The 25,803-nt window shown below is 36.6% G+C and overlaps 1 protein-coding gene across 2 annotated transcripts in view; it reads right to left on the reverse strand.

Moving 5' to 3' along the window:
- Positions 1-25,803, reverse strand: part of KCNH8 (potassium voltage-gated channel subfamily H member 8) — a 338,959-nt gene that overhangs the window by 109,104 nt on the left and 204,052 nt on the right. For both annotated transcript variants that reach the window (XM_070493015.1, XM_070493014.1), the window contains 2 exons: positions 5,509-5,666; positions 2,814-3,021 (listed from right to left, as the gene is read on the reverse strand). In XM_070493015.1, coding sequence (XP_070349116.1) covers positions 2,814-3,021; positions 5,509-5,666 — 366 coding nt within the window. The remainder of the gene's footprint in view (positions 1-2,813; positions 3,022-5,508; positions 5,667-25,803) is intronic.

A 25,803-nucleotide genomic window follows, 5' to 3' on the forward strand; every position in this document is an offset into this window, starting at 1 on the left:
CTAGCTGTAAGTGGTAGCCTGCCAAGGACAAAAGGGGAAAAAAAATCATTTCAAGGCAATTAGCGATTAGAAAGAAAATGTCCTTTTTTTTTCACTTGGAAAGGTGAATCTGTTCTATACATCTAATGTTAGTCACAACATAAAGAACAACGTGTTCTCTAACGAAATTGTGTTTGTATAGTGCGTTTTCCAATTCATGATAATTGGACCGAAAAAGGTAAAACATATTATTAGTGGACAAATTACATGGTAAAAACTAAATTAGCCTAGACTCTCAGCTGCTTCATTATAAAATTAGGCAAGGAAGGTCATAATTATTTAATTTGTGTCCAATCTCAGCTGGAGAATGTTTTAAATGAACAAATGATGCAAGTAATTTTAGAGGAAGGGAAAGTCCTTGTAGTCAAGCCTGTAAATCCAATTTTGACAGGCACTACCTTCCTGATCATATCCTGAGAGGTGTTTGGACAGGAAATCTAATTCTCTAAAGATAAATGTTCGGTCATTTTTATCACAACTGAGTAAAACATATCAATTCCCTGACATGCCATGATCATAGAATGTACTTCCTGACACAGCCCTTTTCCTTAAACTTACTGACGTTGGATGGTTGCTACTGCTGGTTTATGTGGGTACTGAGCTAAAATAAAAGATAGGTATATTAAGCACACGATACTGGGTTTGTTCTTCCATTAAAGTCATAAATCATGGAACCTGAAATAGACTTTCAAGTTATATAGTGAGGAAACTAAGGCCCAGGCAGGTGAACAAAATTACTGCAAATCTCACAGTTGGTTAGTGGTAGAACCATGATGATAGAAGGGATCCATTGCCTCCAACCCAAGGTTCTTCTGACTATTCGATTATGCCAATGCTCTCTTTGTGGGTTGACTTCTAGTTCTCAAGCCTCCACTCATTATACTGAACCATAACCCCAGGACCAAGAGTAGGAGTGGAAGGGAGCAATACAGAAGCAGTTCAGGTAGTTGGCTTCTTTTTTCTTAGAAAATAACTCTGTATGTTTGTGGGAAGAAAAATAACAACTAGTTTGTATGTCTGCAGCAGGACTGGCGTGTTAGAAACAAAACAAAAAGCTTTCCTCACATAACTAAATTTGAGAGCATGAGTAAGCTGAATATCCCCATCTGGAGACTCTCAGACTAGACAAGCCTTACAAATTAATATGAGTGTATAGGTCTGGGGCCCAAAGGAAATTAGGTCAGGTCCAAAAGGGAATCAGGTGGCTGACCACAAGTCAGAGTTTTAATATGGGTTCAAAACAAAGGGCAGAGATCTAATGCCGTAATTCACGGAAGACCATTAGAGCTCCACTAGAGTATGTGATGGGAAAGCCTTCAGGACAAAGTTAGAGAAAGGGAAATGGTATTGAAGGATGGAAAATATTTTAATCCAAGTGCAATCCAGGCTTTGATCCTCCTTTTGATCAACTCTTCTCTTTCCCCCTACCTCTCCCTCTCTCTCTCATCTCATATTCTCTTTATGAAGGATATTTTTGCTTTCACTTTGCAGTTTTATTTTTCCCTTTACTTCATTTCTGAGAATTGAGGTCCACAGCAAGTCACAAAAAAAGTGCTTTGATAAGGAAGATAAGAAAACCATTCTGAGATGAAAATTCTCAGAGTACATCAGCTGCTTTGAGTAGCTCAGGGATGAAATTGAGATGTGTAGGAGCATTTTTAAGAACATAGACAGGAGAGTCACTCCCTTGAAGCTGCTTTCTTAAGGTCTCCAGCTTTTTCTCCAAAGATGCCCTTTGAAGGCTTTGTATACACCCTACGGTGAGAGAGTGGCATTAATGAGGGCCAACCCAGGGAAGTTCAAAATGCATTCTGCCACTAAGTGCTGGCATGAGAGGTCAGAACATTTTTCTCTCTTGGGAATCTCTTGTGGCTTTATCCCTGTGCAAAGGTCTGGGCTTCTTTCAAAAGTTCAAGACTGATTTTTGGAGGAGAACATAAATGAAGGATTTTTTAACCAACCAAGAAACATATTCTTTAGATTAAATATCAGATTAAGAACAAAAATCCTATGTAGGGTACTATGATGATTCTCTAAAGGAAATGACTATGAGAAGAACAAAGATATTTTAGGATAGAGAGTTACAGCTTCAAAATTTTCATTTTTTCTAAAGTTTATGTGGTTGACATAAGTTAAAAGATGTGTTGACGTGCAGAATGTTTCAGTTTTCTTTATGCAGAATTATGTAACACTTGGAAAATCTCTTACACTCCCATGTACTATGGGGACACAAAATTTTGTAAATTATATTTGTGAATATCCAATTCTCTCTACATCACAAATTCTCAAAGTTCACTAAATGTGGAAACTGTGTCATTATGATAGCTCTCTCTTGCTTTTTAAAAGAAAGAATGGTAGGTGTATCTTTTCTATTAAATCCCCCCCCAACTCCCAAACACAAGTGATCATTTTCTTATTGTCATGATTGGCCATAGGTCAGGTGCCCAGTGATTTACTATTACTGTCCCTGCATTGGATATGTCGAGATAAGATCACACATTACCTATCTAAAAACTTTTACAGCCTTCCTGGTCATTTTGAACAGTTAACCCACTGAAAGTTTAACCCATAACTCTTTGAAAAAAAATAAGTTTGCTCCAGAAAATTTTCTCAAAAAAAAATCACTTGCGTCATGGACCTTCCCCTCCCCCTAAAAAGATGAGAAAAATCAACAGAGGACATATACTTATAGACTCATCTTTCACCTCCTCCAAATTCTAGACAATCTTCCTTTTTGCTTAAAAATGGAAAATGTGACAAATGTAAGCCCTTACCAACTTCCCACTTCAGAAGGCTGTTGTCTTCCCTCTCCATTTTTCCAATGACATACCAGATACACGCCATCCAGTGTGCAAGGAGCGCAAACATGGACATGAGCAGAGTCAGGACGATTGTGCTATGTTGGGAATAACGGTCCAACTTCTGCAGGAGACGCAAAAGACGCAACAGCCGTACGGTCTTCAGGAGATGCACGAGAGACACCTGAGGTAGCAGACAGAGCAGCACAATTTAGCTCATGGGTTCACTTCACGCCATGACATTACTTTAGCTTATAGCCATTCTGGAAAGTTCTAGAAATGAAGTATAAACATTATTCCAGTACTATGGTCATGAACATGACCATTTCTTTGTTCTTGACATATTCTATCAGGAAGTGATAGGATAAAGGAAGATAAGACAATTTAATTTCTTTGAGTAAATACTTTTCTTCCTTAATTAAGATTTCTCTCTTTTTCTGTACCTGGCTGATTTAATATCAAATAGAGTTTTGACATTAGAGTTTGACAAATTCCTTGACTTTATCTAATTTGGGGGGTAGAATCATAAATAGAGTGGAAGGAAGTGATGTATATGACCAACCTAAGAGGAATTTTTTCTTTACAGACAGAATTATAAACAAGTTCAGCATCTTTTGGAAGTTTGCTTTTGCAATTAGCTGGATTCAGTTGACTTCTAATTCCTTCCTCTCCTAGCCATCTTCCCTTATCACTAAGAAAAATGTACCTAGAATAGTGCCTGACACTTAGTAATTGCTCAATAAATAGTGTTAAATGAATAAAAGGATAAATTACTAAGTTAAGATACAAAACACTCCAAGCTCAGGATAACAATAGATGTTCAATAAGATTGTGTTCAGTTGTAATCTTGTGACTTATTCTGTACTCAAAAAAGATAAAATCATAAGATCAATTCAGGAACCTGCTAGCTAGCTGTGTTCTTTTTCTTTCTTTCTGATATAGATGTTGATCTATTCTTTGTAAAGTATTTGTGCCAGATTTCACAAATAAGAAAGAAGAAAGACAGAAGTGTAGTGAAAGTGCACAAGAATTTAAAATTTATCAAAATATGAGAATTAGACTTTCAAAAATCCTTTATCCATGTTAATTTTAGGCAATGAGATGCTGATACATAAATACATGTTATGTATTTTTTATTTTATGTATTTTATCATATAATTCTATAACATATATATTTAAAATTATTCTATTTGTTCAGGACCCAAAGAAAAATGGAATATAAAAAATATTATTAGTATAGCAAAAGAGTCAATTAGTTTAGAGCAGAGTCTATTAAGCACCATGTATTTAACAATTCTCTAGGAGAATTTGGAAATTTTTTTAGCATTTTGTGAATTATACATTGCTTTTGGATATTTTTTTGCAACCTTGCAAAAGCCTTATTTTAAGTCATTACGCTTTCATTATAGTACACTCATCTAGTCAAATTCAATCTTAAAAAGCACTTTAAAAAGCTTGGATAACAATTCAGTGTAGCACTGATTGATATTACATACTAGATTTTTCTCCAGAGCTTTCCTTTCAGTTGAGTTATAAACCTTTTAAAGAGATTGACACCCTCAACTTTCCAGCTTAAAAAAAAAATAAGAAAGAAAAAGAAAAGAAAAATGCTATTGTACAGGCAATTAACAGGTGCAGAAATCTGTACTAAATAGTCAGGAGTATAGTTCGATCTTCATTCTGTATTCGAATGTATTTGAAACACTGATCACCTTGTTTAATATTAAAAACTACGCTTTTAAATTCTTGATAGAGAATATGATTTCTACAAGGGGTTATCAACTGAGTGGGAAATATATTTAACTTGAACTAATAATCGGTAAATTTTTACCTGCTAAAATTGGTTACTCCACAGCAAATTGCATTACTGGTCCCAAACTACTATTATACTTCCTTAGATGTCTCTCTATTTATAAGGAAGCACTTACTGCTTTTAAGAGTATCAATGATTAAATAGTAAAAATAGCTCCTACAAGTGGGCATGTTTTCTTTCCTGTGATGAGACATGAGGATAAAGGCTTTAGATGAAGAAAGAGGGGAAGCTACAAATATCAATTAAAATTCAAGAGAACTCTCAACTTTATGTTGGTCATTGCATCATTTAGGTTTCTGTCCCATCCAACATTTTTACAAGGACTTCCAAAAAGTGGTTAAATTCTCTTATTTTTATTTGAGCATTTTTCTCTATCTTGATTGGTCTTGTTTGTTTTGTCAGTGAATAAGGAAATACTCAAGAGGTAGAGAGGAAATTCATAAAAGGAGAAGAAATCTTTAAAGTCTCCACCAAATTCTCAAGGCTAATATCTGCCTTAGTAATATAAAGTAATGCTCGTATTTCTACACATGGTTTCCTTGTCAAAGGATTTTTTAGTGAGTCAGTATTGATAATAAATTCAGGCTTTTTGTATATCCTGGTTCCAGGTATTTAAATAACTAGAAACAATGCAAATAACTAGGTATAACTAAGTAATGCAAATTTCAAAAGGAAGTAACTTCCTCAAGTGGAGAATCTGATAGGCATATCATTGGTCACCTTGGCATCTTTGTTGAAGAGGGAACAAAATCCTGGATGCACAAATTGCCACAAATGAATAAAACCTGAACATGTGAAAAAGAAGCACAGGGGTAAAACCAGCCTTTGAGGTCATGTGGAAGGGAGCTCTTTACTCACCACTGTGACGTTGAAAGCATACAGGAGGTCAAAAGGCAGGGCAGCGATCAAATCAATGATGAACCAGGTTGTGACGTAGTGGATGCAAATTGATCTTGCTTCAAAGATAACCTGGCCAGACTTGCTCACATAGGTTGTTCGGAAATTTAAAATAATATCTGCTTGAGAAAAAACGATAGAGAAAAAGAAGGAAGAAAGAGAGAGAGTAGAGTGAAAGAAGGGAAGATGGAAGGAAGACAGGAAGGCATGGAGAAAGAGGGGAGGAAGAAAATTGTATACAATTAAATAAAGTTTAGACTAAGAGTAACCTCTTAATGTATTTCAGATTGATAATATCCATAATACTCTTCTTGACAGATCCAGCTCAACTCAACAAACAGGTATCCAAGAAGGTTGAAGAAAGTAATATTTTCTGAGTACTTAATATATCCTAGACATCGGGTCACATGTTAACATAATTAAAATAAATAATAATAACAATAACAACAGTTGTCATCACTTTCTAATGCCCTCTATGTACCAAACATTGTCCTGAGATCTTAGCATAGGTTATTCCACTTACTCCTCAGAACATCTTCTGTAGTAGACAGTATTAACTCCTTATCCAGGAGGCGGTAATGAGGTCTCAGTGAGGAAAATTGACTCATCCATGATCATATTGCCAACAGTGGCAGAGATGATTTTGAGCACAGATACATTTCATAGTTTGTATTCTTTTTTTATTCTGTGTACAAAAATTTTACTAATCTCCGTATGGATATGAAATTCATCTCAGCCCTGAAAGCACTTGTATTAATAAAATACCAGAAGCTTCTTGTTTGCATTTCTGGGTTAAATTCCCCATTTTATTTTAAAGGATGAGGAATTAATTTTAACTTTTCCCTACATCGTTGTTTTATTGTATTTTTTTGTATTTTTTTGTATATATTTTTGCTTTATATTTATATTTGATTTTATTATCTACTTATTGAACTTTTTACAGTATACAAGGCCACCATGAGTGCTGGTTAAATGACAAAGCCATAGTCATGTGGATTATCTTAAACTCAGTCCTGCTGCCTACAAATAAACGTCTCTGAGTCTGTCACATTAGTTCTGGGTTAAATTTCATTAAAGCAGTGGAAAATATGACCTTTTCTTTTATTTGTTTTAGAGCTGAGTACAACCAGGCCTTTGGGAATTTCACGACTGGTACATACATGTAAGAGTGATAACGATTGAACTTTTTATGGACTGATGACTCCAACAGAAACCTATTTCTCCATGGAACTTTGTTCTTGCCATGATTCAGTGACTCAGATCAAAGGAGGGAATGTAGGAAGTAAACATCCCAAAGAGAATAGGAATTCAAGGAGTTATAAGCTGAATGCTAAGCTCTGAGGTACACAATTATTAGATGAATTGGAATACTCTTTATAGCTAATTTAAACCACTGAAAATAAGTGGAATAGTGTTGTATGAGGTTAAGAATTTGTTAATATCATGATCATCATGGTGACAATAATAAAAATTATAATAATGAGCACTTTATATTTATACAGCATTTTTACTTTTTACTTCATATTCACATTTGTGGAAGGCCCGATTCTAAGATGACCGCCCCGCTCCATGACACTCACTCTCATGTGATCTCTTCCCCTTGAGTGGGGGTGGAAACTGTGAGCATGGGAAGGTATCAAGCCATGATCATGCTGCATTATATGGCTAAAGGGAGATTACCCTGGGTGGCCCAACCTCATCAAATAAGCCCTGTAAAGCAGAGCTTTCGTCATCTCGTGGTAAAGTATTGGAAGCCAGTGAGACAAGCTTTTCTCTTCTGGAAGAAAGCAACTGCCATATTACAGAAAGGGTCACATGGCAGGGAACAGCGGGCAGCCTCCAGTTGGTGAGAGTGAACCCTGGTTGACATCTAGCAAGAATGGGAACCTCAGCCCTACAACCTTAAGGAAATGAATTCTTTCAACAGCCACATGAGCTTGGAAGAGAATTTGGATCTCCAGAAAGCAACACAGCTTAGCTGACACCTTGATTGCAGCCTTGTGAGGCCCTGAGCAAGAATCCAGTTAAGCTAGACCTGGACTTCTGGCCTCCGGAAACTATGGCATAAATGGGCGCTGTTTAAGCTGCTGAGTTTGTGGTAGTTTGCTATGCAGTAATGAAAATAACTAGTTCATTTATTATGTCATCTGGTACTATTACAGCCTTGTGAGGTGAGACAATATAAGAATTATGACAAGAGATTACTATTAGAGTATTATAGATAACATATATGTTCTTAGCATAAATCCAGTACTGTTGCAGGCCCTTTATAATCATAATCTCATTGACTCTTTACAACAACACTAAGAAGTAGGCACTTTATTATCTCCTTTTATAGATAAGAAAACGGAGGCACAAAAGAAATCAAGTGATTTTCCCGGGGTCACACAGATGATTAAGCTGAAGCACAGGGTTAAAACTCTCAGCCAGGTGGTGAAAGAGCAAGACCCAAATCCAAATTTCCTAAATTCCTATTCAGTGCTTTGGGTTTTGGTGCCTTAACAGAGACCAGCACATCGCAGGTCTGGAAGCAAATTCAAGGCGACTCTAAGAAAACAATAATTTTTCAAGTCTATTGTGAATGATCTAAGCTATTAAAACGGCATTATTAAAAGTCATATTTTTGTCAAAAAATAAAAACATTAATTTAGTTCCATTGTTAATATTGAGACTATGAAAGGATGAAGCTCGTGGATAAGCCACTCACACAGGATGAAAACAATCCCAAGGTATATGTCACCAGATGGGGTTCAGGGCAGACCTCCCGAGGATGCGCCACTCTGGTAGGCGGATTATTTCAAGCTGAAGACAATAAAGGCTCAGACTCAGGAAGAACATTCGACCTTTCCCCTCTAACAGCCTAAAAGAAATTTAAACTGAAGGCCTGTCCCCAGGACAGGCCATCACCATACATAGCTCTGGGTATCCGGTAGACTGGGAGGATCCTTGCTAAGCCCACTCTTATCAAAGTTCTATTTACCAAACATTTGCTTTTCCATTTCCTTGTGAGTTTCCTCCCTTTTGAAGCCCCAAATCACCACCTGAAACGTCCTCCTTGTCTGGAGCTGAAGATCCTTAAACAGGCAGCCTTGACCAGTTGGCTGAGTTGCTCACTTTCTCCTGAGTTTCTCCCATGTATTCATGCTATTAAACTTTGTTTGATTTTCTCCTGCTAACCTGCCTTTTTAATTATTTGACCAGCCATAAGAACCTTAAGGAAAAGCGGGGAGGGGAATTCTCCCACTTCCCCTACACGCTGCAGGGTAAGATTGCTCTCATGGCAAAGCTGCAATGCATCATCATAGCTTGGTCACCAAGAGGGAGCTGGGAGCTCAGCGGAATGCCATAAGATTGTTACAGTAGTGTGTGAACTTTTCAATCTTTAACATTCTAGACGGATGTATTTCTGCAGAGCAATTTCACAGGTCAGGCCACCAGCAGATAAAATAAAGCAGAGATTTCAACTTCATAGTTTCCAAAAGAAAGCTCAGGTTAGGAATTTAGGTTTCCAACTCATGAGTGAGAAATCCAAAGAGGTTTTTACCAAGCCCTTTAGTGATCTTTGGTTTCCACAACGCAGGCTGAGGTAAGCCTGTAAGTTCATTATAAAACTGAAAGGACAAATTCCTCACATATTTACTAACTCATCGCCAGGTCTACCAAAAATATCACAGAAAAGTCATTGCCATCATCCACGTGCCTGGGGCACTCCCCTGAATGGAGGAATGAATGAAATGATTGGCCTTTGGTTGATTGATACAGCAAACATTTTTAGGGTTGTGTGGTTAATAGTGTGGTTGACTAAAGAATAAAATAGAAGTGCAGATTTCTGAATAGAAAAGGTATTTTCTTGGATGAGTCATTTCAGAATATCAGTTTAGAAAGCTTTTAAAAAAATAATTTGTTACTCAATTGTGTTAATCAGAAGAAAAGAAGATATGTTAATTTTAGGTTTAAAAAGAAATAATTATAAGACTTTATACACAAACAGTTGTAATAGTAAAAGAATAAAAGCTATTTTTTAAAATCTATGGATATAAATATATTTTTTAAATACTTGAATACTTTTAAGTTTATTTTCAGGTGAAAAACCTAGATGTATATCATATTCGAATGTTTTCAGGACTATGGTACAATCGTTGTGCAAAGACTGTAGGTTTATAGAGTGATTAGTATTATTTTTGGATAGCTGATTTTTAAAACACCTATTTTTGTCACATGCATAAGAATACACATGGTTCTGGTGTATTGTGCTTTACGAAACATATTCTCACGTGTATCAGTTTGTGTGGTTCCATACAGTTCTCTCAGGTCTATATTATCACTGTCATTTTACCAATGACTCAGGAGATTTAAGGAAATTGCTTAAAGTCATGAAGATAGTAAGCAGTAGAGAAGCAGGACAACTTCTGACACTCAATTCCATTTTCTTTCCATTATCTTAAAGATTTACTGCACTTTCAAATCTATTTTAGAGGCAGTAACAATAGGTTGGTGCAGGAAAATGCATTTTCAATTGTAGCCCTTAGATTAAATTCAGCATCAGCAGCACTCAGTTGAAAGAAGATTAAATCAAAATCACAGGACTGAATGCGGGGAAATGAACTGTTATTGATTCTGTAAGTACAAGGAATAAGCTTTTGTCTCGCGACAACTGAGAATTCACTCTGCTTTCTCTCCACTGATGAGCACGTGGTGATTCTGTTCAAGAACCAGGAGAACTGAATGTAAATATTCCCTTAAATGGAAGGGCAGAGATGGTTAGTACACGTTCTTCTTTAAGAGTGAGCGGAGTATAGAATAAGATGAGATTGTGATGAGAAGGAAAAGGGTCTTCTAGATCTGATGTCCCTTGTGGGAGAATCATGGCAGCAAAGCGGAGCTGCATGAACCTCGCTGTAACTGCTCCTCCGCCTGTGGTTGTCTCGCTTTCTGTAAAGTTTTGTGTCTTTGGTGAATTAAATCAGTGACTCAATCAAATGTTACAGTAAGAATGTGGTCTCTTCCACATAATCCAAAACCCACCTAAAAGGCAGCAGTATGATTTTCATTTTGAGACATCCAGAAGGCATAAGTATAATGTTTTTCAACTTTATGTTGAAAAATACATGAAAATTCATTAACATCCAAATTTTATATTTAATTTTTCTTTTTAATTTCATTTATTAGCAGCATGTACAATTGTCTCTAAGTACACATGCGCACACAGTTCGAATCAGGAGAAATATTCCAAAAGCATAACAAATTAATTGATAAAAATCTACCATTCAGAAACATTGATGCATCCTGTGTTTGTACAGGCATAACCAATCTGTTGTGGCATATGGTGCTGGTATCACGTGGAATGAGTAAACAAGCAGGGCAAAAGAGAATTACCGTACATACTCTATGTGGTTTACAGCATCTCCAAACTTGATCATAATATACTACACCAAAATGAGGCAGAATACAATTGAATTTTCTGATGATTCAGATGGCACTTAATTATTTTGCAAGATAATCAACTTGCCTTCTTGTTGTATTTCAGTTTTACATAAGCAGGATTAAAATAAAGACAAATAATAGGGAGATAACTGTGTACATGTTCTGTTTTCATATCGCTAAGACCTCCAAAAATGAATGTTTTGTTTCTCTTCCACACTACATGGCTATGTATGAGGACTAAAAAGCAGGAAGGTTAAATCCATTTTTTCTAGTTTGATTTCCTTGAGAGCTATGTAATTAGAAAGTACAAAAAGAAAAGGTTAAATTCGATATGGCACAAATTAGTAGATTTCTTTTCTTTATTAGCATGCAAGCCAGATGGGAAATAATTTTAAAATCATATCGGCTTACTCATTAATAAGTAAATTAAAATATAATGGTGTGCATGAGAGCATAGGCACACATACAAATAATTAATATCTTCATTTAGCCATTTCTTTAAAAATTAATCAATGTAGTACAGCGTGGGTGGACAGATATTTAACTAAACCAGCTACTGACTAACATACTAAAGACACTCTGTCTTTTTCATGGCTTGTGAGGCACTCCTTTGAACACAGTATGATGTCACAGCAAATTTGAGCCAAAAGGTGTGGAAGAATGAATAACTGAGAGCTGATTAATGAACATGCTTGAATGACTAACAATCCTAAGAATGACTGTAATTGATTGCCAATATTAGTGAATAAGATATTCATACCACTCCACACTTGCTCATCTTGTCAACATTTGTCCCTCTTATTTACCTTAAAATGAGAGATTTATGGCAAAGATAGGGCAGCAGATTAAGTGAAAAATAGTATTGGAGAGCAATTACATTTAAAAGAAAATGTGAGGCTGAAAGAAAGCAACCAGGTGGATCAAGGGGTGGTTGATGCTGGTATCAGTTTCTGTTTTATAGCAATGCGGCCAATGTTAGCATGGTGGACCCTTACAAAGATTTTGAGCCTCAACATCAATATCATGTGGACTCATTCAGAAGGGAAGAGACCTATAAGTCCTCTATCCCAATGTCTCTCAGAATGCAGAACCCCATCCATGTTGTCCTTCATAGGGATGTGGTCAACCAGTCATTGAATGCTTCCAGCAATGGTGAGCCCTCTGCTTTCTGAGAGCGCCATCTTAGTTTGACACATCCACCATCAGGTACGTCTTACTTTCCTCGAATAAATGACTTCCTCCTTGTAACAACCTCTCCTTGGTTCTAGTTTTGCCCTTACAGCAACACAGAATACATTGTCCTCTCCCACCCAAAAGCCCTTTCTATAAATATTCGAGATTAGTCATCAGGTTCTCTCAGTCCCCCAGGAGAATATCTCCATTTCTTCCCACTGTCTCTTACTGATAAGATTTCCTCTTCCCAGTCCTGAGGCTTTTCTCTAGTTTAGTGGTTTTCACAACAGTCTCACGGAAGATAGGATTTGGGCTAACGCCTTTTCCTTTCCTCACTTCCTCTTTTCAGGCTGAATTTTTATTCATTTCGTAGTGAGTCACTCCATCAGTTTTTTATTTTGAAAAGGGATTTTCAAGTCTTTAACACAATAAAGAAAAGAAAACCACTCATGTAGTTGGCTACTGCCCTCTTGGAAGTAAGCTACCAAAGGATAGCAGAATATGCCACCCAAAATATGCCACTTTGGCATATGAATACTTTTGAGCTGAAAGTAATTGAGAAGAAGCAGATTAAAGAAAAGCTCCCTGCCCTCCCCCTGTTTGCCTAAAAGGAGGACATAAATTTTCAAAGGTGTCCCTCTTCCCTTTTCTACCAGGAAGGACAAAATTTAATGCCCAGATATAGCCTGTCCAGAGTGGAGGAGAATAGCAAATATGTACACTCCCACCAGTAGTGTTTTCAGGGTTCTTATGACTCCATAGTCTCACTGACACTTGATATTATCAGACTTTAAAAGTTTTGCCAATCTGGTGGGAGTGTAATGCTTCTAGAAAGTATTTAGAATTGGTTTTAATACTTCTAGTAATGCAGCCTTAGTAAGTTGTTGGGGGATTTTAAAAAAACTCTTGCATTACTATGAGTTGAAGTGAACTTTTGCTAAGGCAAATCCCCAAATGTTGTTTTTCATACAGATTGCTCCCAACTGACTGCTCCTATTCTTTATTGGAAGAGCTAAAGTACACCTCCCCTTTCAGCTTTGTGACATCCTGTAGTACTATAAAAAATATTGCTATTGAGGACCTGTTGTGCTCTTTGCCCTGTGCAAGGTCCCTGGCACTCAAAGATGGACAAAGCATCCAAAAGAAGCATGCCTTTGTCTGGTCACCAGGGGCCCTCATATTTTTATTATCTGATGTCATTCCACCTTTTGGTGAATAAGTAAGCTGGGAATGTGCTGGCAGGTCAAAGGAGATAGGGTATGATCCCTGCGGATCTCTATTAAAACCCCTACTTATTGTGCAAAGTAATTGTTTTGTTATATTGACTTTGCACTTTGCTTTAATTTTATTGTACAATTTTACTGTATCTAAAGATTCCCACGTACCATGCACATTGGTATGTGTAAAAACTACCAATTTTGGCTCCTTATAAACTATTCACTTTTTCGGTAATATGTAACTCTAAATTAGATATTGAACTTTGGAGTTATTGGATCATTTTTAATAAAATAATTTAATGATTAAACACAAACCTACTGAAAAGCCATGATTTACGAATATGCTGCTTAATTACAGAAAGTCTTGGCATACTCATTCTGTCTATAATATAGCTATCATGGGGTAAAATTTCCAAATTTAAGTACAATAGAAAATATAAGACCTAGCATATCTGTAATATTCAGTCAGGCAATTTAAAAAATTAATAATTAGTCTATTGATTTCATATGAAGTAAATATTAATTATACAAGTAACAAAACTTAGAATTAATAAAGACTGAGATAACTGAGATAACAAATTTTTTAATGTTATCCCAATTAATGTTACCCCAAATTAATGTTTACCCCAATGTGAAATCCAACATATATTATCCTCCTTAGAGAGAAACGCTTTAGATTAAATAAGATCTGTATAGTTGCAGAAAACTTTACATTTTAATTAGTACTTTTATGTTCATTTTCACATTTGAGGAAAATAATATCCTTAGTATTGATGATAGTCTTTAGCACTGTTTACCTAATATTTCTGGCTCTCTACCTCCTGGTATGATCCTATTTCCCCACCACCTGAAGAGACAAGAGTGTGTCTCTGTGATTTGCTTTGGCTGAAATTGTGAAGCAGGAGTAGCCTGAAACACCTCTGGGTGAAAGTTTTGAGAGCTAGCTTGCAATTCCTCACATTTTCTTCCCCCTGCCTTGATGACCATGGAAGCTTGTGGCAAGATGCAGCCTCCGTCCGCCTGGGCTCCTGAGCGACTAAAATGGGCAGAGCTCACTGCCAACCCACAATGAACACAAAGCACGAGTGAGACATAAACCTTTGTGTTACATCCCACCGAAACTTTGAGGTTGCTTGTTACCACAGCAAACCCTAGCCCATCCTGACTGATAGGTATTCCTAGAAGGTTATAAGCAGAGTGGCTAATAGTACACAAAGCGGAGTCAGAATCCCTGGGTTGTGAACCACTGAGCAGGTATTAGTTGTCAAGGTTGTTATTACTACTCCTAGTACTACTACCACTCTACAGTCTTCAAAACTGAGAAACAGGGATGATGAATGACTTAGCTAAGGTTGAATAACATGTTAAGACTATTATTTTTAGTGTTACTTTATAGACCTGAGACACATAATATAGTGTTACTAAAATAACAAGAATATAATAACAATGCAAATAATAATAGGTAACATTCATTAAATTCTTACTATGTGACAGGGATTGTTTTAAGTGCTTTCCGTGTATTAGCTATTGTGATCCTCACCTGGTCACTATGAAGTAGATATTACGTCCATTTAGGGATAAGATACAGACTCAGAATTAGCTAGCCCAAGGATGCCCAAGTGGAAAGTGGTACAGATGCAATTTATACTTTAGAGTCTGCCTGTATGCTACCACCAACACAGTGTTTATTATAATTCATCCCCTCCTTCCGGCATATGAAGGGGATTCTTCTGGTGATATCTATAAATTGCTTTTTAAAATTTAGGTCATTTTTAGACTCATAAAAATAATATTTAGCATTTTGACTGTAGGTTGCAATATACAAAATTGTTTAAAATATTTCAAAAAGTGTTTTAAGAATTGCATATATACTATAAAATGCACTGATCTTAAGTGGACAGTTTGATGAATTTTCCCAAAGCTGACCACCTTTGTCACACTATGGATGGAGATATAACTAGCCCCAGAACACCAGAAGCCTTCTTTGTGCTCCTGTGCAGTCATTTACCTCCGAAAGGTCACTGATGCTCCAATTATCATAGATTAATTTTGCTTAATTAGTTAGGAACTTTAATTGAATCATATAGTATGTACTCTTGTCTATGCATTCTTCTACTAGACAACGCATATGTGATTTTCATCAATTTGGTACTGTAGTACCATGTTCACTGTTTTTCATTGCTGTACAGTATTTCATTGGATAACTATACAGAAATTCACTTCTTAATTTCATTGTTGATGAAAATTTGGTTTGTTTCCAGTTTGGGCTATTACAGTTAAGGCTCTTAGAAAGATATATATATATATTTACACATATATGTATATACGTAAGTGTGTGTATATATATTCTCATATATACATATGCACACATACACATAATACGTATAACTGTCCTTGTACAGGTGTATCTGTTGATTTTATGAGTCAAATTGCTGGGTCATAAAGTAAGTATATATTTTACTTTAGTAGATGCTGGCAAAGAATTTAACAGAGATACTGTACTAATTTACATTTCTACATGCAGTGTATTAAATTTCAGGTTGCTCCATATCTTCCCCAAACCTTGGTAATTTGTCTTTTTAAAAAATTTTATTTTAACCATTCTAGTGGTGGTGAAGTTATTTTCATTTTCTTAATGATAATGAGCACATACTAATTGCACATTTCAATATCCTCTTTTATGAAGTGTTGATTTTGTCTAATGAAATATGTTTCCCCTTCTTTTCTTTTACTGATTTGTAGGAATTGGTATTATATATTCTGATTATGAGTTGTGTTCTGTTTAAGTAATTTACGTCTATGCCAAAGTTATTAAGATATTCTACTATGATGTCTTTTACGAGTTTTATTTTTTATTTATTTTTTAATTTTTTTTTTTGAGGAAGAGTAACCCTGAGCTAACTGCTGCCAATCCTTCTCTTTTTCTGCTGAGGAAGAATGGCTCTGAGCTAACATCCGTGCCCATCTTCCTCTACTTTATATGTGGATGCCTACCACAGCATGGCATGTTTGCACCCGGGATCCGAACTGGTGAACCCCGGGCCACTAAAGTGGAACGTGTGCACTTAACTGCTGCACCACCAGGCTGGCCCCTCGAGTTTTATTTTTTAACTTTCATTTTGTCTACAATCCATCTGCAATTGATTTTGTGTATGGTGAGATGCAGTAGTCAAGATTTATATTTTCCCAGGTGGATATCCAATTATCTAGCACCATTTTAGAAAACATTATCATTTCCTTAAAGCATTTCAGTGGCACTATTGTCATAAACCAAGTGATCATATATGTGCAGATCTGCTTCTGATCTCTATACTTTTTTCCAATGGCCTATCTGTCAGATACCAGCTTTTCCAACACAGTCAGAAACAGATGTGTCCAACCTATATTTACTGACTCTCAACGGCATTTAAACTATGACTAATATATTCAACTTTTAAAGCAAAAGTTGATTAGTCACAAATATTAAGTGTCATATTAAAAAAAATCTAGGGACCAGACCAGTGGTGCAGCGGTTAAGTTTGCACACTCTGCTTGGCAGTCTAGGGTTCACAGATTCGAATCCAGGCATGGACCTACACATTGCTTATCAAGCCATGCTGTGGCAGGCATCCTACATATAAAATAGAGGAAGATGGGCATAGATGTTAACTCAGGGCCAATCTTCCTCAGCAAAAAGAGGACGATTGGCAGTGGATATTAGCTCAGGACTAATCTTCCTCAAAAAAAAAAAAATCTAAATGGAATAAAATATTCAGTATTTGAAATAATGGAACCATGCTTGTTAAGAGAAAAACAGATTCTCAATTAAGCATATTATGATTTCATTGCTTTTCTCATGAACGTACCAGTAGAAATTGCCCACATATTTGTGTTTTGCCAGAATTGCATTTCTACTTGTGATTTCAATAATTTAGTCTATTTTTTAGTCATTGTAAGTAGTAAACTCACAAAAAGATCAATAATATCAAGCCACATCCATATAATTTCAGTTATGTATGAATAGGCCAAACAATAATGCCAAAGTTGGGGCACAGGGTAGTCCCTTGCTCTAGTTGTGTTATAATCGAGGTCACTGAAGTCAAATGGAAAGTTGGGAAGTAAAACAGTGTCTATGTTGTATTAATTCTCCCTCAGGGTTGTTTGACAAAGTAGTCCAATGACAAGTCAAGTCAACATCACCAGGCATTTAAGAGCCAAGAATTCACAGTAGTAACCGGATCATCAAAGCCAAGAAGGGAAATCACAAGGCAAGCAGAATTAAAAATCCAAATAACCAGGCTGGCCCCATGGCCTAGTGGTTAAGCTGGTCCACTTCGCTTCAGCAGCCTGGGTTCATGGGTTCAGATCCTGGACCCATGCCACTCATCAGCCATGCTGTAGCTATGGCCCACATACGAAATAGAAGAAGATTGGCACAGATGTTAGCTCAGGGCTAATCTTCTTCAAGCAAAAAAAGAGGAAGATTGGCAACAGATGTTAGCTCAGGGCAAATCTTCCTTACCAAAAAAAAAAAAAAATCCAAATAGCCACATGTGGAACTCAAGACAGAGCAGAACTAGAGAAGGCCAGGAGGAATTCCAGAGCCAGTTAATGCCAAGTTGCACCTGGGTTATAGTCAGAGAGTGGAAGATGTGCTCCAGGAGGTTAGATCTATCTTTTGAAAAAGTATGGTGTCCAAGGGGTTACCAATTAGAGCTAGAGCCTGAAAAGAGATGAAGTTGCCAGTTATTTTTATTTGTTCATATTTCACATTGAAAGTTTTTTAAGTTCTTACAAAGTTTATCCTTTACTCACTGTATAGCATTTCTGGAAGGAAGGGTAGAAACTGCTCTGGTATCTGTTTATATAAATATAGCGTCTAGAGTTTCTCAGTGACATTCCAGAGAGAGCAAAACATAACTCTCAAAACCTACCTACCCTGCGTTTTGATACTTATTATTCATCAGGCAGTGGTTGTTGATGTAAAGATGAATAAATAAAATTTGACAAAAATACATCTATTTGTTAAAAACCATCCACTCATGTACTCAAGGAACGTCTTGTCTTCAAATTAACATTTTATTACACTGCAATAGATTGACTGCTGTTTTTCTAGAAATATGGATAAAATCACATGATCTTTATCAGGACTAGAGTCAGAAGGTGTTACAAAATTCAGGATACTCAGGACTGAACACTGCCACAAACTGTAAAGCCAAGGTTTTATTCCAAGAAATCGTTTTCGGAGGCATCACTCAAACAACTGAGTAACGCAAATGTGGTATTTGGCCATCACTAGGATGTAAGTTGACTTGGGATGGTTTTGATGAATTCTATTACCCAAGCTAATGCTATTTGCTTTTTTAGCATTTGAATGTCCATCAGTACTAATGCTATTCTGAAGATGTATTTAAATACAGGCAGGAACGTCTTTGCTATTCAAGAGATTCACACATAACTGCCTCTCAACTTGCTTCAAGACTGTTATTGGCCACACATTCTGTATATTTCAATTGTTATCAGACTTTTCACGTGTAAGGTCAGTTCAGATTTTCAATCTGTTACAAAAATGCATCTCTTGGTGATAAGGATTCATTTGTATTATCTTAATAATTATGTTCAAGACCTGGGCTGAGCTGATCAAATATCACCCTCCATAGCTGTTCACTACTCTTCCTCTTACTTTTTCTTTTATGTGGTACCTTTAATGAGTATGTGAATTACTTGCCTTTGTTTATCTATAGGCCTCACTGCTTGGGAAGAACTGGCTTGGTGTCTTGTAATACACAAGCCTTGAAATACATCCAAAGCATGGAACCACAAAGCTCTTATTAAATGACTGTGGGGAAATAGAATTTTTATTTATTTTGCAGATAGCAGATTTGCATAGGTTCTGAAGTTAGTGAGTAAAGAGTAATTCACATAGAGTCCAAATTACACCCAAAAGAACCTGAGTCACCCATAAACTGTGTGATCCCAGAATAGCATATTTCAAGTCCACTTGGTCACCTTTTCCTTCACCATTAAAAGAGATTGTGGCATCTTCAGTTAAATAGTAGATAAAGCAGTTGACTTGCATCCAGTGGTCATGTTGTAGGTTCCTCAAAATACTAAAATCACATTCAAATCAATAACCAAGGAACTAAGACCAACTCAGGGCATCACAGACTGTGATCCCCTATCTCACACATTACCCCATATTCTCTCAAAGTTAAATGATGGCTGAAATTGCCTCTAATATTTAAAATAGTACCTTGCTTTTCTTCTCTCTTTTTCCCTCAATCTAAAAGCCATGGAATGCAACTCTAGGATATAATTGCAAAATATAATGGCAAAAGATAACTGTCTACCAAAATTCGTATTCCCCTTTTTCCAGAGTAATAGAACTGTAGCTAAATGACACTTCCCAGTCCCCTTGGCAACTAGCGTGATCACGTGGCTGGGCTTTTGCAAGTGGAGTGTTGAGTGCAAATTTTATGCTTTGTCCATAGAATTGTGCACATTAGAGGGCCAGCCCCATGGCCAAGTGGTTAAGTTCATGACCTCTGCTTCAGCGGCCCAGTGTTTTGCCAGTTTGGATCCTAGACGCAGACATGACACTGCTTATCAAGCCAGGTTGATGTGGCATCCCAAATAGCACAAACAGAAGGACCTACAACTAGAATATACAACTATGTACTGAGGGGTCGTGGGAAGAAGAATAAAAAAAGTTGTGCACACTAGTTTTTTCGTACTCTGCTTTTCTATTTCTGCTGTCTGGCATGAAGAAGAACAGAGTGACCTTAGAAGCCATCTGCTAAAGATATTAGAGCCTCTATCAGTCTCAGTCCTTAAATGACTATGTCAGAGAACCACTTCCCCCAACTTCTCCCTACTAGCTGCCAATGCACTCCCCAGAACATTAGGTGAGAGGGAAACACATTTCTATATCCCATAAGCCACTGAATTATTGTTGCAGCTCTTATTACAATATCTTATTAAACTTAAAACACACAGCAAAGTCCGTAGCTCTGTCCTTGGTAATTTAACAGTTCCCAGCCCCATGAAATAGTGCTTTCATGGCTGGTCTTGACAGTCCAATCAAAATGTGACCTTTTATCATTATGGGCAAGAGACTAACCCAGTTCTCTAGCCTCTACTAAGGATGGCAGTACTTCTGAGTAGTGGTTTTTCTTTTGCAATCCCTAGTCAAAAATTGGTCAGCATCATTTCAACCTAAACCATTCATGTAGCTGCTCCTGAGCTTCCACCTTCTGCTATTGCTTGCTAAAACCGAGGCATTAATATGATCCATTGAGGTCATCCCTGTATTTACTTGCCAGATTTAGCAAATTAAATACAGGACAGTCAGTTAACTTTGAATTTCGGATAAAGTATTGTACACCCATGGAATGACCTTTTCAGGTCTCTGCACTTTTCTTTTTTGAGTCACTAATTTTGAACCTCTCTTTGTTTGCTATTGGTCTCCCCCAAAAAGTGAATGAGAATTGCATCTTGTTTAGTGTTCCAAACTTTTCTTCCACCCGAGTGCGTTTCGAGTCTTTCCATACTTCCCATTATACTTTTTGGATTATCCAATGTAAATAAAATGGTTTGGAAGGTCTCCAGAGGAATACTACCAAAACTACTGATTTCCACAGTAACCAAAATAATAATCATGCTGTGAGCACAAATTAGCAAGTTTAAAATATGTATTTTTTTGTATTTTATTCTTTAAAATTATGATCTTAGTTCAGTTAGATGTGCTGATATGATAAAATGTCATGACCCTTTGGGATGAACATTGGCTTTAAAATAAAATATAACTGGGTTCCAATTTCAGTTCTCCCATTCAGAAGCAGTGTGTCTTTTGGAAAGTGATTAACATTTTCTAAGTTCTAATTTCTATTTAAGTAAAATGGAACTAATAATAATTGCCCCTCATCTATTTACTTAACCAGTATTTATTGATCACTTTATATGTACACATATTGGCTAGATTCTGGGAGTATGAAGATGATTAATACTCTGTTTCTGCATTCAAAGAAATTACAGCTCAGTAGGAGATACAGGTAAGTAAACAGGAAATGATGACATTGTGTGATGTGTGCTCTGGGAACACCAAGAAGGAACAGCTAACACAGATTTAGGAGGTGAAGCTTGGGACAGACAGGTGGGAGACCACGAGTGAGCTGTGTCCGAAAGGATGAATAAGAGTTAGCAAGGCAGAGGGGAAGAGGGTAGAGGTGGAAAGTATACATTTATTTAAAGTTCGAGAATAGGAAATGATTGAAGGGTTTTAAACAGTGAGATGACATGATCAGATATACATTATATTAAAACAATAACAAGAACGTGGATCTAGCATAGTAAATAGATACTAAGAGTGTGGCAGGGAAGGAAGTTACTCAGGGGGTGGAATAATCCAGTCAGAGCTGATGGTGACCAGAACTAAAGTAGTGACAGTGAGAATAAGAAAACAAGGCGTTTCAATAGATGATTAGGAGGTAGACCATACAGGATTTCGAGTTTGATTTTACTGGGGGATTGAGGGAGCAGGAGGACTCTGTGAAAAGGCCTGCGGGTATAACTCTTGAGGACTTTCAGACATGGGGACATTCAAGAAGGAAACAGGTGTGTGGTTTAGGGAACAAAGGTGACAAGCTCAACTTCCAATCTGTGGTATTTGAAGAAGCTGTGTTTCATTGGAAAGATAGCCTATAGATGGTTGAATGCACATACATGAATTTTTGGAAGCAATCAGGCTCAAGATATTGTTTTGGAAAGATTTGACATTGAAATAATAGGAGGTAATATAATGACCCATGGTTAAGTGTGTGGTAGAAAGAAGAGAGAGCCAAGGATAACCCCAGGGGAGTCATGTCATTTAAAACACAGGAAAAGGCAGAAGAGATCATGGAGGAGATTGAGTAGAAACATCCAAGAAGGAGAAGGAAAGCCAGGAGAACACGTATTCAATGGAAGCCAGTGAAAGAGAAGAGGGGATCACTAGCATCAAAGATGGAAAGAGATCCAGTCAGAAAAAGACTAACAAGCACCAATTGACAAACAAGAGGCTACAGGTGATTGGAAAACTCTTCTGTGGCCTTGTTACAATCATTAAATGAAATAACAAATATAAAATTACTTATCGTAAATCTACTGTTCAAAATGTAAGTTTACTCCTTGTTTCCCTTTGTATTTCCATTCTTTTTGAAAGTGATTTAAACCTCTTTGAGCTTCAGTTTATCTATAAGCTGGGATGAATATTACCATCCAATTTAGTTCTTAATTATACTATACTGCATTATGTAGTGTCAGCCTTAAAAATTTTGTGCGGTAGGAAATACGGGAAGTAGGCCTTTGTAACTTCAGTCTTCTCAAAGGTTGTTGTAAGTTTCAAATGAAATAATCTAAATAAATATACTTTACATATTCTTAATATTTTCTATAGAAATGAAGAACCAGTAATTTTTAAAGTCAGAGTTAACATCTTGCATTTTTCTTGGCAAGCCTATCTGTTTTATCCAGGCCAATACCTGATTCAACCCAAGTAAATGACAGTCTTCTTTACTATCGTAGTCAATTCTAGTCACGCTCAATTTCAAACATTTAACATAAATTCACTGAACAGCTATTGTACCCCAAACACCAGGAATCCAGTGTCTTTATGCTCAACTCTGCTTTTAAGAGTGTGATTTTTATCCAATGGCCCAGTTGGTGTTAGATCTCTTCAAACATTCCACTCCAGCAATGAATTTCATTTTGCCTATAAGGTTAGGCTTAGGTAGAATTATGAATGGGTGAATAACCACAAGAATAGCTTATTTCTTGTTGCTACCTTGGTAAGTTCATCTTCCTTCCAAATACTCAGCCTTTGTGGTCTCTCATCCTACTTTCCCATGAACTTTTCTTCTCTGATCACACCTTCACATTTCATGACTAATATGGACCAGATCTACATCTATTTCAAAATACACCACAGATGTCTTTCCTGCAGACATGGAATCATAATCCATAGCTTGGAGCAAGGCTGTCACTGCTCTTGTACTATCTGCTAAGAGTTTTTCATGCTTAGGCAAATTTCCTCAATTATTTTATAAGCTTCTCAAATATAGGGAGAATGCCTTCAATTTCTTCAGTACACTTTTTGCCACCCACAGCACAGTATCAGGTTTATATAAGATCTTCTTTTAAATAATTCTTATTAGTTAATTGATAAGAATTATTTTTAATTTCCCAGTGGTCAGTATGTCTAACCGAGTTGAGGCTGTAGCATCTCCTTGCTTGTCTGCATGTCCAGAAGTCTCCCTTAAAGGGTTGTCATCTAGAGAAGGATGGCATCCTAACACCTAGTTTTAGAGACACTAGGCTCATCCCATGCTCACTCTAGTACTCCATTTGGGGGCCTTGACAAGCTCTTGATCTGTTTGCAAGGGGCTGGGCAGGGCACCAAAATCTGTGGGATTTCCCAAGCTACATGTGGTTTACTTTGTGGTACTGACTTGTTAAAGATTAGTAACTCTAAAGTGGGTTATACAGTTTAAAAACAAACACAGTCACCTACAGGACCACACAAAAAACCCCACAGAGGCTTGTCTTTGGAAATAAGGCTATAGCACTCAATGAGCTACATTTCATATTTTGTTTATCTGAACTGTGGTAGTAAGTAAATAGCAGTTTACTGCCTACTATGGGTCAGATACTGTATTAGTTGGAGGAACTAGAGAAATAAATATGTTATCCAATCCACGTCCTCTGGGAGCTTATAGTTTATTTATGAGATGTGTGTACGGGGAAAGAAATAGATATAGATATACAGTTGAAGAGTGGGGGATGGAAACCACTTAAATAGTGTGTGAGGGAAATCTAACCCAGATTTGTGGTGACAGGGGTAGGAAGAGTTAAAAAAAGACTTTGTAGAAGAGGTCAAAGATGATACTTCAAGAATAAGGAGAATTTGATTGGGCAAAGAGGAGCTAAGATGTCTTGCCCTTTTTTCCGAGAGTAGAAAATACAAAGGATATGAAAATACAAAGGATGTGAGGAATCACACAGTTGAAGAACTGCAAATGGTCCAGTATGACTGGAGCCACCAGAAGGAGGAAAGAGTGGTGAAAGATAAAAGGATAGAGATAGAGTCCAGACCATGAAGGGTCTTTTATGCTATGTTGAAGAACTGCCATCTGCAGTCAGTTGGATGAGATCATATTGGTCCTCAACAAATATTTAATGAATTGAATAATACATAATGAATTACATCTAGACCCAGGTGACTACAATGTTTTCTGTTATCTAAAATATTTAAACAACTTCTCAATATATTCAATATATACATGGTTTTAAAAATTATTTATATATTTATTTAGCTTAAAGCAATTGGAGTAATGGGAGAGGAGATTATTCCCATGGCAAATGCTAGATGCATGGATTGAAATGGGAAATATAAGCCACCTAAAATGCCATTTTTAGAGAATACGATCTTCTTTTAATGCTGCAAGAAAACATACTTGAAAAAGCGGGAAGAAGAGAGAATGACATAGCAGAGTCCATGTTTGGTAAGAGGCAAATGGAAAAAAAGCACTCATTATTCTGCAATAAGTTTCTAAATCAAGAACTCATAATTTTCTTCTGGGTTTCTAAATTTAGTAATATTCCATCCTTAATTTCCCTATCTTGTTCAAAACAGCACTATGGTTTCATATTTTATGAGCACATGTTCCTTCTCATCGTCTGTTTACAGTAATACGTAAGTCTCAGGGCAGCATCGTTCTTGGATGAGTGCTAAGACAATTTTCCTCCAAAGTTGCCAGCTCACAAATGTTTCAGATTTAAACATAATTCAGGTTCATTGTGAAATAAGTTTTGTGCTTGGCAGGCAAATACAACTCTATTTTCCATGTATATCTAATTTCCTAAGAAAAAAATAGGAATAAAAACAATAAGACAATATTGATAACACTAATTTATCTAAATTACTCTAAGTGAAATGACTGTATAGTATTTAAAAAAATTCAGAAAGCAACATGCACCTAGAACTTCTCACAATGGCTATGACTGTAAAAAACATTAGTATGAACAAATTGCATTTCAACTAGAGCATTATTGACCAATAAATGTTCTAAGGATAAGGTGATTAAAAAATGAAACTTTGATGGGGCTGGCCTGGTTGCATAGTGGTTACGTTCGTGTGCTCTGCTTTGGTGGCCCAGGGTTCACAGGTTCAGATCCAGGGCATAGACCTATGCACCACTTATCAAGCCATGCTGTGGTAGGCGTCCGACATATAAAATAAAGGAAGATGGGCACAGATGTTAGCTCAGGGCCAATCTTCCTCAGCAAAAAGAGGAGGATTGGTGGTGATGTTAGCTCAGGGCTAATCTTCCTGACCAAAAAAATACATAAATAAATAAAACTGCAAATGTTATAAGCTGTATATATTAATATTCTTTAGGTCAATAATTCCACTCCTTAACATAATTCT

Source organism: Equus asinus, chromosome 21 (genome assembly GCF_041296235.1).
Source record: "Equus asinus isolate D_3611 breed Donkey chromosome 21, EquAss-T2T_v2, whole genome shotgun sequence".
Taxonomy (NCBI): Eukaryota; Metazoa; Chordata; class Mammalia; order Perissodactyla; family Equidae; genus Equus; species Equus asinus.